At 63.7% G+C, this 13,711-nt stretch overlaps 2 protein-coding genes across 2 annotated transcripts; one reads left to right on the forward strand and one right to left on the reverse strand.

Annotated features, from left to right (window-relative positions):
- Window positions 1-725: 725 nt before the first annotated feature.
- On the reverse strand, window positions 726-4,618 carry CHRNB2 (cholinergic receptor nicotinic beta 2 subunit). The gene is made up of 6 exons (XM_032204394.1): window positions 4,469-4,618; window positions 3,615-3,760; window positions 3,485-3,529; window positions 2,791-2,900; window positions 1,721-2,678; window positions 726-1,064 (listed from the first exon to the last, which is right to left on the reverse strand). Exons 1-6 carry the CDS (start codon window positions 4,509-4,511, stop codon window positions 894-896), a joined length of 1,473 nt encoding a protein of 490 aa, XP_032060285.1. The 5' UTR covers window positions 4,512-4,618; the 3' UTR covers window positions 726-893.
- Window positions 4,619-5,205: 587 nt separating this feature from the next.
- Window positions 5,206-13,197, forward strand: UBE2Q1 (ubiquitin conjugating enzyme E2 Q1). The gene is made up of 13 exons (XM_032204395.1): window positions 5,206-5,487; window positions 6,162-6,266; window positions 6,552-6,656; window positions 7,056-7,106; window positions 9,170-9,310; window positions 9,828-9,912; window positions 10,385-10,445; window positions 10,983-11,073; window positions 11,174-11,232; window positions 11,524-11,572; window positions 11,834-11,929; window positions 12,275-12,341; window positions 12,770-13,197. The coding sequence occupies exons 1-13, from the start codon at window positions 5,206-5,208 to the stop codon at window positions 12,799-12,801; spliced, it is 1,224 nt and encodes a 407-aa protein (XP_032060286.1). The 3' UTR covers window positions 12,802-13,197.
- Window positions 13,198-13,711: the final 514 nt, after the last annotated feature.

Genomic DNA, 13,711 nt, shown 5'->3' on the forward strand with positions numbered 1-13,711 from the left:
GCTCCTTGCTCCCTGGCTGCACAGAGGATAAGTGGTATTTATAGAAAACACTCAATTTAAAATGTTCCCCCATGAGGCCAATTCCTGCCTGCAAGTGCCAGCGCGGGAAGCGCTGCTGCAGCAGGACCAGCTGGGGCTGCTGTCCCCGTGCTGCGACCCTTGGCCTCAAACTGCCCAATTTACAATAAAATGAAAATAAATCATGACTGCAGCTCATCCCAGGGCTGCTCTTGGTCTCTTGGTTTCAGTGGGCTGAGCCTGGGTTTTTGCAGAGGATGGTGGCACTACTGCCGTGCTGCTCGCTGCCCTGTCCATGCCTCCAGGTCAGACCTAAAAATAGCGTCCTGCTGCCAGTGCACTCACCGTGGGGAGCTGGAGCAGCCTCAGCCTCCTCCTGGTGCTGCTGCATCAGCGCAGCCCCAGGGAGCCCCGAGGGATGCAGGGCTCAGGCCCCTCACCCTGATTTTGGCATCGCCAGGGGAGGTGCTGGGAGCACCCGGTGCTAAAATGGGGATGTGGGAAGGAGTCAGACGCTTCCCCAGGAGCTGTTTTCCCACCACTACGCTCCAACCCTTGGCAATTTTGGTTTTCTTCTCCCAGCTCATCACCCCCCCCAGCCTCTTACCTGGTGGGGGGGGCCCTGCCCACATCCTGTTCCCTCACCTGCCCTGTGCCAGCACCTCTGGGGAGCGGTGTGGGATGAAATGAAAAGTAAAACGAAGCAGTTCCCTCCTGTGTGAGTATTTATTGGTTTGCAGTGGCTGCCTGGAGCCCAGCGCCCAGCCCCAGGACCTGCCCACCTGGCTCCGCTGGGGGGCACGGGCAGTGAGCCCACAGTCCCCCGCTGCCCCCGGCACTTGGGGGCTGGTGGGGAGGGCGGGCGGCCCCCGGCACTATTTGGAGGTGGGGGTGCCCTGGCCGAGCTGCAGCAGGGAGTTGGTGGCGTAGTTCTGGAAGAGGGGCTGGAGGAACATGCCGACGGTGCCGAAGACGCAGACGAAGACGAAGATCCACAAGAAGAGGCGGTCGATGACCATGGCCACGTACTTCCAGTCCTCGCTCACCTGCACGGGGCCGGGAGAAACTCGGTCAGCCCTGGGGTCGAGCTGCCTTGCACCAGCTTTGCTCTCCCTGCCCGTGTCCCCGCAGGCTCAGCTCCTCGCTGCTCTGCAGAGCCCCAAATCTGCACCCTCAGCACTGCGGCTCCTGGAGCTGCCTCTAGCCCGCGGCACAGCCCCAGGGCCCTGCCCCAGCCCCTCTGCTGAGCCTGGAAAACTCAGCTCGCTGCTGAGCAGCCCCAGCCGGGCCTGCCTGCGCTGAAATCTGCAGCCTCACGGTGCTGCTGCGGCGGCTGCATGGGGTCAGCCCTCCGGGACCCAGGGCTGGAGCAGCCGCATCCTGCTGGGCCTGGGGAAGGGGTTGCAGCAGTGGGGTTGGGGCCAGGAACGGGGTCCCAAGGGGCCCCAGGGATGTGGCCAGGCAGGGACGTCGCTGGTGGTGGTGTGCAGGAGTGCACGTCCCTTCCCCGGGTGCAGCCGGGCACCAGCACGCACACGCTGCACCACAGGCACCCCGCGGTCATGCGTGCACCCCACAGCCCCGTGTGCACCCCATATCCCTGCCCACACCCCTGCCTGTAACCCACAGCCCCACGTGCACCTCGCAGCCCTCCAGACACCCCCCGGCTCCCCGTGCACCCCACAGCCCTGCCCCAACTCACGCTCTGGTCATCGTCCTCGCTGCGCATGTGGTCGGCGATGAAGCGCACGCCCTCCACTGCCTCCTCCAGCCCGCAGCCGCACGGGGCCGGGGGGGCCGGCGCCTGCCCCTGCCGCTCCCGGTAGCCGTTGAGCCCCTCGGCCTTGGCGGCCCCGGGGTTGGCGTAACAGGCGCAGGCACGGGCGCCGGCCCGGAGGAAGAGCGTGGCGGCGGCGCGCTCCTGGGTGTGCCGGCGCTGGCGCAGGCGCTGCCGCGCGCAGTTCTGCCGCGGCTGCTTCATGAAGAGCAGCGCCGGGAGCTTGTGAAGGAAGAGGGTGCGCACCCAGGGCGGCATGGTGTGCGTGGTGGGCGAGCGGTGGTGCACGTTGAGCACGCAGACGCTGGTGACGATGGAGAAGGTCACCAGCACCATGGTGAACATGAGGTACTTGCCCACCAGCGGCACATCCAGCGAGGTGGGCGGCACGATCTTGGAGATGAGCAGCAGGAAGACGGTGAGGGCGAGCAGGACGGAGATGCAGAGCGTCATCTTCTCGCCGCAGTCGGACGGGAGGTAGAAGACGAGGATGGCCAGGGAGGTGATGAGGATGCAGGGGATGATGAGGTTGATGGTGTAGAAGAGCGGCTTGCGCCGGATGATGAAGTCGTAGGTGATGTCCACGTAGGTGGAGTCATCGGGGTTCTCGTTGCGCCGCCCCGGCAGCGCCACGATGTCCCACTCGCCGCTGGGCGTGAAGTCGTCGAGGCTGGCCACCTCGCTCTTCAGCACCAGGTCGATCTCCGTGCGGTCGTAGGTCCAGGAGCGGAACTTCATGGTGCAGTTCTGCTGGTCGAAGGGGAAGTGCTTCACCTCGATCTTGCAGGCGCTTTTGTAGATGGCCGGGGGCAGCCAGAAGATGCTGCCGTCGTAGGAGATCACCGCGTTGGAGTAGAAGGACACCTCATACATCCCGTCGGCGCTAGGGCAAAGGGAAGTACTGTCAGCCACAGCCCTGCCCCAGCAGTGCAGTGTGCCTCAGGTGGGGTTGGGGTGTGCACAGCCCCCCCCTCCAAAAAAATAACAACACCTACTTGTTGTAGAGCACCACGTCAGGCAGCCAGATGTGCTTGGAGGGCAGGCGGACCTTCTTCATGTTGTCGAAGTCCTCCGGCTTCCAGGTGAGGCGGTAATCCTCCCATTCCTGCCGGCACCCGCGCTCAGCCCGGGGCACGGGTGGGCACGGGGGGGGTCCCAGGGCACAGGAGGGGTCCCAGGGAGGAGGACGTGGAGGTCCAGAATCTGGGGGGCTGGGGGTCCCAGGGCAGGGAGCACAGGGGTTTCTAATCACGGAGATCCCAGGGCAGGGCGCAGGGTCCCCAGGCAAGCGGGGTGCGGGTCCCGTGGCAGGGAAATGGGGAGGGTCCTAGGGCAGGGGGCACGGGGGTCCTAAATCAGGGTGCATGGAGGTCTGGGGGGGAAGGCTGCAAGGGGGGGTCCGGGACAGGGTGCAGGGGAACTGGTGCAGGGGGTCCTGGTTAAGGGGTCCCAGGGTAGGGGGTCCCGGGGCAGGGTTTCCAGGGCAGGGGTCCCAGGGCAGGGGTCCTGGGGCATGGGATCCTGGTTAAGGGAGTCCTGGTTAAGGGGTCCCAGTGCAGGGGGTCCTGGGGCAGAGGGTCCCAGGGCAGGGGGTCCTGGTTCAGGGGGTCCTGGTTAAGGGGTCCTAGTGCAGGGGTCCTGGTGCAGGGGGTTCCAGGGCAGGGGGTCTTGGGGCAGGGGCTCCCTCACCTGGGTCAGCCAGACGTTGGTGGTCATGATCTGCTCCCGCTCGTGCTGCGGAGAGAGGGGCCCGGTTACGGGGTTATCGGGGTTGGCGGCGCGGGGTGGGGGTCGTGGGGCCGAGCCCCCCCCAACTCACCACGCTGATGAGCTGCGCCAGCGACACCATGAGCTGCACCGTGACCAGCTGCGAGCCGTTGGTGGCCGGGCGGATCAGCTTGTTGTAGCGCGCCGGGTCCAGCAGGTATTCCACCAGCCGCTCCTCCGTGTCTGTGCCCAGGCTGCCTGCGGGGCCAGACGGGGCGTGGGGGTGGGGGGGGTAACGGGGGGGTGTGGGGTGGGGGTACATGGGGTGGGGGAGTATGGGGTGGGGGTGTAATGGGAGTGCATGGGGTGAGGGGGGTGAGGGGTGGGGGTGTAATGGGGGTGCATGGGGTGGGGGTGTATGGAGTGGGGGTATATGGGGTGGGGGTATATGGGGTGGGGGTGTCAGGGGTAGGGGTGTCAGGGGTGGGGATGTAATGGGAGTGCATGGGGTGAGGGTGTATGGGGTGAGGGGGTGGGGTGTGGGGGTGTACGGGGTGGGGGTGTAATGGGGGTGTATGGGGTGGGGGTGTGATGGGGTGGGGGTGTGGTGGGGTGGGAGCATATGGGGGGAGCGCAGTGGGGTGATTACAGTAAGGTGGGGGTGTATGGGGGGGGCGTGCATGGGGTGGGGGTGTAATGGGGTGAGGGGGTGGCGGTGTGTGGGGTGGGGGGGTGAGGGGTGGGGGTGCAATGGGGCGGGGGTGTACCGGGGGGCGCGTGCCCGGGCTGCAGGCGCAGGGCCGGGAGCCCCGGGGGTCCCCCCCCCTACCGGCACGGCGGGGCCGGCCCGGGGCCGTGCGGGGGTCGTTGTCGGCGGCAGCTCGGAGCCCCCCGCCCGCTGCCCCCTCCCCACCCCCTCCCCTCCCTCCCCCCCCGGTGCCGGTGCCGGTTCGGGGCCGCACTTACGTCGGAGGGCGGCGAGGAGGCAGAGGACGCGGAGCAGCGCCATGGGGGCTGCCGGTGCCGGTGCCGGTACCCCGCTGCCGGTGCCCGGGCGCTGTCCCCGGTGCTGCCCCCGCGCTCTCCGCGGTGCTGGAGCCGGCGGCGGCGGCGGCCCGGGCGGGGCGGCCCCGGGCGGGAGGCGGTGCCGGGAGCTCAGCCGGGGCCGCCCCGCGCCGCTCCGCCGGGAACACCGGGGAGGGGCGGAGACAGCGGCGGGGGTGGGGCTGGGGGCACCGGGGCCGGGCGGGACCCCCCCCACCGGGACCCCCCCACCGGGACCCCCCCCCCCCACCGGGACCCCCCTCCCCGAACCGGGCCCCCTCCCCTCAACCGGGACCGCAGGCCCCGCCCCCTCAGCAAGCCCCGCCCCCTTTCCCCGGGGACCACGTGACCCCCCCGCGCCCCTCCTCCCGCCGGGCGGGGCCTCGCCCCACCGCCCCGCCCCGCCCCGCCCCGCCCCCTCCCGGTCCGCACCTCCTCCCCGCGTCACTTCCGGCGCGGTGCCGCCCGCCCCGCCCGGCGCCGCTCGCGCTTCCGGCGCCCCGCCCCGCCCCTTCCCGCGGCGGCGGGAGGGGTCACTTCCGGCGAGCGGGGCCGTCCCGCCGCCATCTTGGGCCGGCTCCGGGGGCTGCGGCGGCGGCGGCGGCGGGGCCCGGGGCCGGTGGCGGCGGAGCGGGTCCCTCGGGTCCCTCCATGGGAAGATGCAGCGGGCGGGGGCGGAGGAGGCGGCGGGGTCGCAGGCGGCGGCGGGGGGGGGGCCCGGGCGGAGCGGAGCCGGGGCGGCCCCCGCCGGGCGGCTCCTGAAGCGGGAGCTGCGGCTGCTCGAGTCCATCTTCCACCGGGGCCACGAGCGGTTCCGCATCGGCAGCGCCTGCCCCGACGAGATCAGCTGCGAGTTCGTCCCGGGGCCGGGGGCCCGCGCCGGGGGCTCCGCGTCCCGGGGGCCGCCCCCGGGGCCCGTCCGCATCCACTGCAACATCACGGTGAGCCCCGGGCAGCCGGGACGGCCCCGACAGGCCCCGCCAGGCCCCGGCGCCGTTGCGAGCGTTGGCGGCCCCCGCCGGCCCCGCTGGAACCGGTGCGTGGGGCCCGGCCCCGGTGCGGCACGGGGCGAGCCGGGGCGGCCGTTACCGGGCGGCTCCTCGGAGCAGCTCCGGCTCCTGCCCCCGGGTAGGGGGCTCACGGGCACCGGGACCCCCCCCGGGGCCTCAGCTTTGGGCTCGGGGTGCTGCCGAGCCCCGGGTAGGCGCCTGCTGCTGCCACCCATTATTTACGCCAACCGGCGCCCTCCTGGCCCGGTCCCCGGGGGCTTTTTCCGTCGTCCCGGGTGCTTGGGGCCGAACGGGGGCACGGAGCGTGGCAGCACTGCCCCGAGCAGCCCTCGGGCACCACACCTGTGAGCTTCCCACGGTGTGGGTCCCGCAGCTTGCGGTGCGAGCAGCCTCTGCGGTAGCCTGGAGCACCCTCGGTAGCCCCCGGTAATCACTCTCAGCCCCCAAGCTCTCCAGGAGCCAAAGGGGCAACCGAAATTCCCCCCCCCCCAAATTCTCCCCTCGCTCCAGGCTCGCGGGGAGGAGCGGTGTGGGGCCCTGGCTGACCGGGGTTGTGGGGCTGGGGCGGTTTGGGGGTGTCTCCAACGCTTTCTCCTTGCTCCCAGGAGTCGTACCCAGCTGTCCCCCCGATCTGGTCCGTGGAGTCGGACGACCCCAACCTGGCAGCTATCCTGGAGCGGCTGGTGGAAGTCAGGAAGGGCAACACGCTGGTGAGGGGGCAGCTGCGTGGGGAGGGGGGGTGGCGAGGGGCCGGCTGCTTCCCCAGTGCCTGCGCTGAGCCCCCGGGGCTTTTAGGGGCTTAGGACGCTGGGGCTGAGCAGCTCTGACTTCTCCCGGGTGGTTTTGCTCCCCTGGAGCAGGGCGGGGTAGGAAGGAGCCCTCCTGGGGCCGTTGCTTGCTCGGGAGGGGAGGCAGTGGCGGTGCTGAGGGTGGCTGAGGTCCAGCTCCGTGTCTGGCCTCGGTGTCGCCGTGACACTCCTCTGCTCTCCGGGCAGCTTCTGCAGCACCTGAAGCGAATAATTTCAGACCTGTGCAAACTGTACAACCTCCCCCAGCATCCAGATGTCGAAATGTTGGACCAGCCTCTGCCGGCAGAACAGGTGAGGAACCTGGGACGCGGTTTCCTGAGACGATAGAAGGAGCTGCCTCGCTTTAAAGGCTGCGGCTTCCTAACGCACGGCGGGTGCGGGGTTTTTCCTCCCTCCCTGGGGTGGAATCCTCTCCTTGGCAGTGCTGCTGCCCGGCCAGCTCGGGTTCTGGGTTCTGCCCCCCTGGCCTGACACCTCAGATGTTATTCATCTGATTTATTCCCGCTGCTTCCCTCCCTTCATCCCTGCCCAGCTGCTCTGCTGCAGGTGCCTGTAAAGGTCCTCAGCCTCGCTCTGCTTTTACCCTGGCTCTGCTCGTTTGTAAATCCCTGCCTCGGAAGCGCCGCGGAAGGCAGGGGAGCGTGGCCAGGGGAAGCTAACGGTGCGGGCTCTGCCCTTTTGTCCTCGCAGAGCACGCAGGAAGAGGTGTCCTCTGAAGAGGAAGACGAAGAGATGCCGGAGGTGAGCGTCTCCTCGCTGCGTGAGGGCGCGCGCCCGGGAGCTGAGCACAGCGACCTGCTGTGAGCTGCCTGACGGGAGGTGCTGAGCCACAGAGGTCCGGGGGGGAGGAATTGGCGCAGTGCGGACAGGATAGGGCCTGCTGAAGCCATCCAGGCTCAGAAGCTGGATTTTTCCCCAGCTTTTTGCTGCTGGGGACCTGGGTCCTGAGCCCCATCTGGGAGCAGTGCACTGACAGGACACAGGGGACTGCGGCAGCCTGGGGATGCTGCTGTGGCCTCTGAGGGCAGGTAAATTGAGTGAGGATGGAGCCCCTCGGACAAGTTCTGGTTGTGCTGCTGTGCTGGAGAGCCTGAGATTTCCTCTGCAGCAGTTTGATGTCAGAGGGGCGCGGGGCTGAGCTCCCGCAGCTGACGGGGGAATCGCGCCGCAGAGAGGATGAGGTGGGATGGCTCCGTGTGCGAGCAGCAGAGCCACCAGGAGAGGCAGGGGAGGCCGTTCTTCACTGCAGGCTGAGAATATCACGCTGCAGAACCCACAGGCTTCGCTTGTTTGGTTTGTGGTTTAGAGATCTCTAGAAGTGGGTGGAATAATCTTGAATCTCCATGGTGACACTTCGCGGTGCACTTCTCCTTGGGCGCGCGAGGCCTGCGCACCTCCTCAGCAGCGCCGCAGAACCTGGGGGCAGGTCACTTGGCAGCAGCTGGCGGGGTTTTAGCGAAGCTGACGGCTTGTTAAATCGAGGCCAGCCTTCGCGAGGGTCCCCGGGGGAAACGTGGAGGCTCCGAGTGTTACCACGAATAACCCAGCTTGTCTGCAGACCTGCTGCTTCCCAGCAAAGTGGCGGCGGGTAAGTTGTCACGCTCCTGTGAGCTGGAAAAGAAACGCTCAGGATGTGAGGACTGGCAGCGAGCGTTCCCACTTGTGCTCCCTGCCAACGGCTCGTGTCACGCAGCACGCAGCGCGCTCCTTCAGAGCAAAGGTTTCTCGCTGAGCAGCGAGATCTGCCGGCCTGGGCTTGATGAGCAGAGCGGCGGAGCCGTGCCCTGGTGCAGAGATGCATTATACAGGTTAATCCACTCGAGGGATTTTCGAGGAGGATCTATTTTCCTGGGTGACGATCTAAAAATGTCAAAGCCCTTCCCAAAACGCTGCTCAGCCAGAATAGCAGCAGCCAGCCCAGCGAGGCCGAAGTAAACCCTTGCTCAGAGGATTTAAGACCAGCACTGGAGCTCTGTGTGCTCACAGCCCCTTGCAGGCAGCCAAACCCCGCGTGCTGACGTGGTGACAGCGGCTGCGTGCTGCCCAAGCACCATCTGCAGCAGCTGCTGGTTGCTGTGGCTCTTTTTTTTGCTGATTGCCATCGGTGGGCTCGTGCACGTCAGCCTGGTGAGCGCAGGGGAAGGGGGCGAGGGGCTGATCCTCTGCCCTTGCTGGGGGAGCATCAGGAGCTCGCTGTGAGCAGGGAGAGCTGAGCTGATCGTAAAAGGGCCTCTGGGTGCACCCTGAAACGTGGCCTCTCTTGGAGGGGAGAACATCCTGTGAGTGGTGTGAGCGAGTCTCTCCTTTCTGTGCTTCTGGTGACCCGTTTGTGTTGGGAGCTTGGTCACAGAGCAGGGATGTTCGTGCTGTGTTTCGGCATCCAGAAAGCAGCACGGGGCTGCTCAAGCCCTGCTCCTGCTGAGGTGCAGCACCCTGCAGCTCCACGGGACTTGTTGGGGAGCAGGCGTAGGATTAGTGGCTGATTGTGGACAGGCGTGAGGCTTGGCAGAGAAGAATCCAGTGAACAAAGAGCTTGTAGGAGCCCAATTTAAATCTGGAAAGGGAAGTGTGCCTCTCTGCCTGTTGGCTTTGGCAGGAGGGCTGCTGGGGCGCAAAACTTCTTTATGGAGCGTGCCCAGGCCTTGCGCTGAGCCCTTGTGTCTTCCACCCCGGTGTCTGCACTTGGGATTTCCTGGGGAGGGGAAATGGGCACCAGGAATCCTCGGGACACCTCAGCTCTACGCCGCTTGGAGCAGGGAGGAGCGAGGGTGGGTCTCGTGCTAGCTCACCTCTCCCCTTCGCAGGACACGGAGGACTTGGACCACTATGAGATGAAAGAGGAAGAGCCAGCAGATGGGAAGAAAACAGAGGATGAAGGCATTGGGAAGGAAAACCTGGCCATTCTAGAGAAAATAAAAAAGAACCAGAGGCAAGATTACTTAAATGTACGTGTCACCTGGAGGGCGGGAGGGTTGGGGAAGCAGAGGGACCCAAGGGCAGGAGCGCTGGAGGCGCCTGCTAGCCCCAAATCAAAGGGGCCAGCTCTGGCCAGAGGTACAGCAGCGGCTCAGGGGTGGGCTGGAGCAGTGCCCCCAGGCTTCGGGTGAGCCCCATGCACCTGAGGCAGCAGTGCCACGCGGGGCAGCCGGGATTTGGGATTCCCAGGAGCTGGGTCTCGCCCTGGGTCCTGGAGAAGGTTGGTGGGTTGTGCTTGTATACCCCTGGGCTGGGGTCTCCTGCAGCAGGGGGGGCAGGGAGGTATTTCTGCTGCAGCTGCACCACCTGGGGCGTGTTTGTCTGGGGCAGGGGAGTTTCTGTGGGGAGAAAGGGGAAAACTTGAGCGAGGTGGGGGCACAGCGAGGTTTGGTTTCGAGGCTGGGCAGTTTGGCTCGGGCGTTTGCTTCATCCAGCTGCGGCCGCGGTGGGAGCAGTGTAACAGTGCAGCCCCCCCATTCCTTGCAGGGTGCAGTGTCTGGGTCTGTGCAGGCCACTGACCGGCTAATGAAGGAGCTCAGGGATATTTACCGATCACCAAGTTTCAAGGGCGGTAAGTGCGGAGCGGGAGGGAGGGAGGGAGGGGGCTGCTGGCTGTGGGGACCTTGCCCTTCGTTCTGGGCAGCACCGGAGGGGCCTCAGAGCCGGATCCTTTTGCTCCGTGGTGTTGCTGCGGGGAGGATCTCAGGCCTTGGGTTGCTGTGGCTCAAAAGCGAGCAGAGCAGCCTCTTGTGGTGTCTGTTCCCCGTCTGTGCTGGATGGAAGTGAGGAGCCTGCCGTGGGTGGGAGGGCTTCTGAGACAGAAGCTGGTTTTTGATGCCTTCAGCTGTTCCACCCTGCCATGTGTAACGGGCTTTGTGGGCCACGTCGCCCACACCCCTTCCCCAAACCGCTGCTGTCAGGATGCCCTTTTCCAAGGGGAGCCCGTGCCGGGCTGAGGCTGTGCTGCAGGGGATTTGGAGTCCAGGGGGTGGCTCAGCCCCCGCCCGTTCCTCCTGTGCTGACACCTCTCTTCTGCCTTGCAGGATACTATGCAGTTGAACTAGTGAATGACAGCCTGTACGATTGGAACGTCAAAATCCTGAAGTAGGTGGCACAGCTTGGGGTCACGGATCTTGGTGGTGGGACCAAAACATCCCCATGAGCCGGGGGGAAGCGAGCAGGGCAGGGGGGCACCTGGCAGAGCGGGGGTTAGCCTCTTAGTCCCAGGGGCAGCTCGCTTGCTGTCTGTGCACCAGAAAGGAGGAGGCATCATCTCCAGAGACAGATGAGATAATCTGAGGGCTCTGCAAGTCTGTCTGCTGTTCCTAGAGTCCTGGAAGAGGTGCATCAGGCAAAACCCCGAGCTTTCACACCCTCCAGACACCAGTGCTGCCTTTTCCTTGGGCCAGGCAGTCTTTATATTTAAGCTGGCATGCAAAAAGGGTGTGTGATGGCCTTCTCTGGAAACCAGGAGCAGAATGCTGGCAGCGCATGCTGTCACTGCCCTCTGGGGGTGAACCTGAGGGCCCACGTGGCAGCCAGGTTGTCAGGTACGGTAGCTCTGGGCTTCACTGGCAGGGAGCGTGGCTGACTTGGCGAGCGTGACCTTGACTCTGAGCCTCTGGGGTTTTCCTTCGGCAGGGTTGACGAGGATAGCGCTTTGCACAATGATCTCCAGATCCTCAAAGAGAAAGAAGGAACAGATTTCATCCTCCTAAACTTCTCCTTTAAAGTAAGGCCTCCCAAAACCTGTCATCCTCGATGCACGCCTGCTTCAGTGAGTCATCAGAGGAGAAGTTTCTCAATGGCTTTGCTTCCTTCTCTTGTTCCAGGACAACTTTCCTTTTGATCCACCATTCGTAAGGGTCGTGTCCCCTGTGCTGTCTGGGGGGTGAGTAACTCTTTGCCTGGCTCTCCTCTCTGGGGTCTCTAGCTCTGGTTTTTGGAGAGGTTTTCATTAAGAGTTTATCCGCTGGGGAGTGCTGCCAGTCCTGTCACCTTTGTGGTACGAGTAGTAACATGTAGTAACCCTCCGAGGAAGTACAGATGGGGTTGGTGGATGTTTTTTTGTGTATTTTCTTCCCTGAGAGATCCTCTCTGAGCAAATGGCTCATTAGCAGAGCACCGGGTGGGTGAGGCTGTGTCCATCTCTCACGTAACTTTCCCCAATTCTTTCCCCAAGGTATGTTCTGGGTGGTGGTGCCATCTGCATGGAGCTACTCACAAAACAGGTGGGTACCAGGCGTGACCCTGCGAAAGACCCGGGGCTCAAAGGCTGCCAGCGTGCTCTTGGGTAGCTGCTGCTGCCTCTCACACCTCATATTCCAGCTGCTGGCAGCCAGATCCCGCTCCTCTTGCTGCCTGCGCCTCCTGCCAGCAGCTGAGAGCTGGCGTGGCTCTGCGATGCCTGTGCAGGGCTCGGGAAAGCCCTTCCCTGCCTCGGGGCCCTGCTCGTGTCCGTGCCGGCCTCACTGGTGCTCTCTGTCCCGCAGGGCTGGAGCAGCGCCTACTCCATCGAGTCGGTGATTATGCAGATCAGCGCCACCCTGGTGAAAGGGAAAGCGCGAGTGCAATTTGGAGCCAATAAGGTAGGGGCTGGTCAGGCAGGGGCTTCTCCTTCTTGGCACACAGCAGCTGCTTTGTGCAGCTAAGGCAGAACGGAGCTCGTCGGCACTTGGGATCCCGAGAGCTCAGCGCGAGGGCTGGCTTCTGTGGGTGTGCTGTAGCCCAGGGAGTTTTTCTTGGGAAGGGAAGGGCAGGTGTGTGGGAAATCCCCTCTGGCCTTGTGTAAGGGAACTGGGGAAGTGGTTGGGAGGGGAACAGCTGCAGGTGAGAAGACAAGCAGCTCTGTGGCAGCGCAGTTGGTGGGGGGGGGGCTGTGAGATGGCTTGCTTGTTACACCAGACTGATTGTCACCCTGGCTTCCCTTGCAGAATCAGTACAGCCTGACAAGAGCACAGCAGTCCTACAAGTCCCTGGTTCAGATCCATGAGAAGAATGGTAAGGCCTGAGGGACAGGGGGTGCCTTGCCCTTTGCTGGTCTGGATCGAGGCTTTTCTGCCCCAAGTCAGAGATCACCCAGAGCACGGTGACGCTCCCGGTCAGCAGCTGCTTGCTAAAGGAGGGAGCACGCTGCAGCACCCCTCTGCCATTCCTGCTCTGGCCCCAGAGGTCGGTGCTGGTGGCCTTTGGTGTGGCTAGAGGCGGCGTGGCACTGTTTGCATGGTGTTTTGAAGTAACGTGGAGGGAAAGCCCGTGGTAATTTGGGGTCGCTTTTGGACAGGCACAGTTCTTGTCCACAGCCCTGTGGGAGCAGGCTCAGCGTGCTTGTGCTGCTGGGTATTTGTGGGTGTAGAGCCAGGTGTTTCTAGCTATGGCATTTGTTTCTGTACAGCTGCATCCCTCGTGCATCTCTGTTCTTGTTTCAGGCTGGTACACACCACCCAAGGAAGATGGCTAGCACGGATCCTGCAGGACCGATCCGTTCATCTTCTGAACGCTGTACTTGGATCTTACGATGCCTCTCTGGCTTTCTCCCAGGATATAATAGCTCTGCCTGTTGCAGGACAATAATGGCTGTTATAAACTCTAAAGAAAACTGTTTAAGCAGTTGGACTGACCTAAAACACTTGCTGGACCCTTGCTAGCAGGCATTCTTATTAAAACAAACTTTTGAGCCTCTTGTATCGCTGGAAACTTTCGACTCTACTCCAGTCTAGAGCGTCCTCCTTACCTATGCTATGGATTTAATTTATTTTCTTATTTCATGTACACTGCTTTTTTTTGTTACAGTGTATGATGGATGTGTATGGAAAATGTATCTTTGGAGAAAAATTACAGTTTGTTAATTTGAAGATACCAGTCTCATTATTTTTTTTTTCCTCCCTCTGTTGCTGCTGGGTGGATTGAACCCGGTGCTGGCAGCGTGGAGCAAACCAGGTTGTGGTATCTGTGCCTCCAACGTCTTCCATGCTGGTCTGGTCCCGGGGTGGTGTTGGAGGTGGGGGTAAAGGAAGAGCTGCAGCTCCTGCTGCTGTCCCTGCTGCAATGGGCCAGGACAAGCCAAGCAGCAAGGGCTGCTGCAACCTTTTTGGAAGAGAACCCCCCCTTTTTCGTTTTTTCTGGGCAGCCAAGGAGAGGGGCTTCTGCCCCCTCTCTTACACCAGGAACAAGCCTCTATAACCTGCAACCTTGTACACCTCTGTGAGGGGAGCGGGGAGTGTTTGCAGCACTGGCCCCTGTTGTGCTGTGGATGACGGGGTTTGTGTGTGCAGCTGGGGGCTGCCTGCTGCCCCCAAACTTCTCAGTGATGTATTCTGCGAAACTGGGGGATGAGCAGAGACTTGGCTGTACCACCCCTGGGGCTGTTC

This window comes from Aythya fuligula, chromosome 28, assembly GCF_009819795.1.
Source record: "Aythya fuligula isolate bAytFul2 chromosome 28, bAytFul2.pri, whole genome shotgun sequence".
NCBI classification, from domain to species: Eukaryota; Metazoa; Chordata; class Aves; order Anseriformes; family Anatidae; genus Aythya; species Aythya fuligula.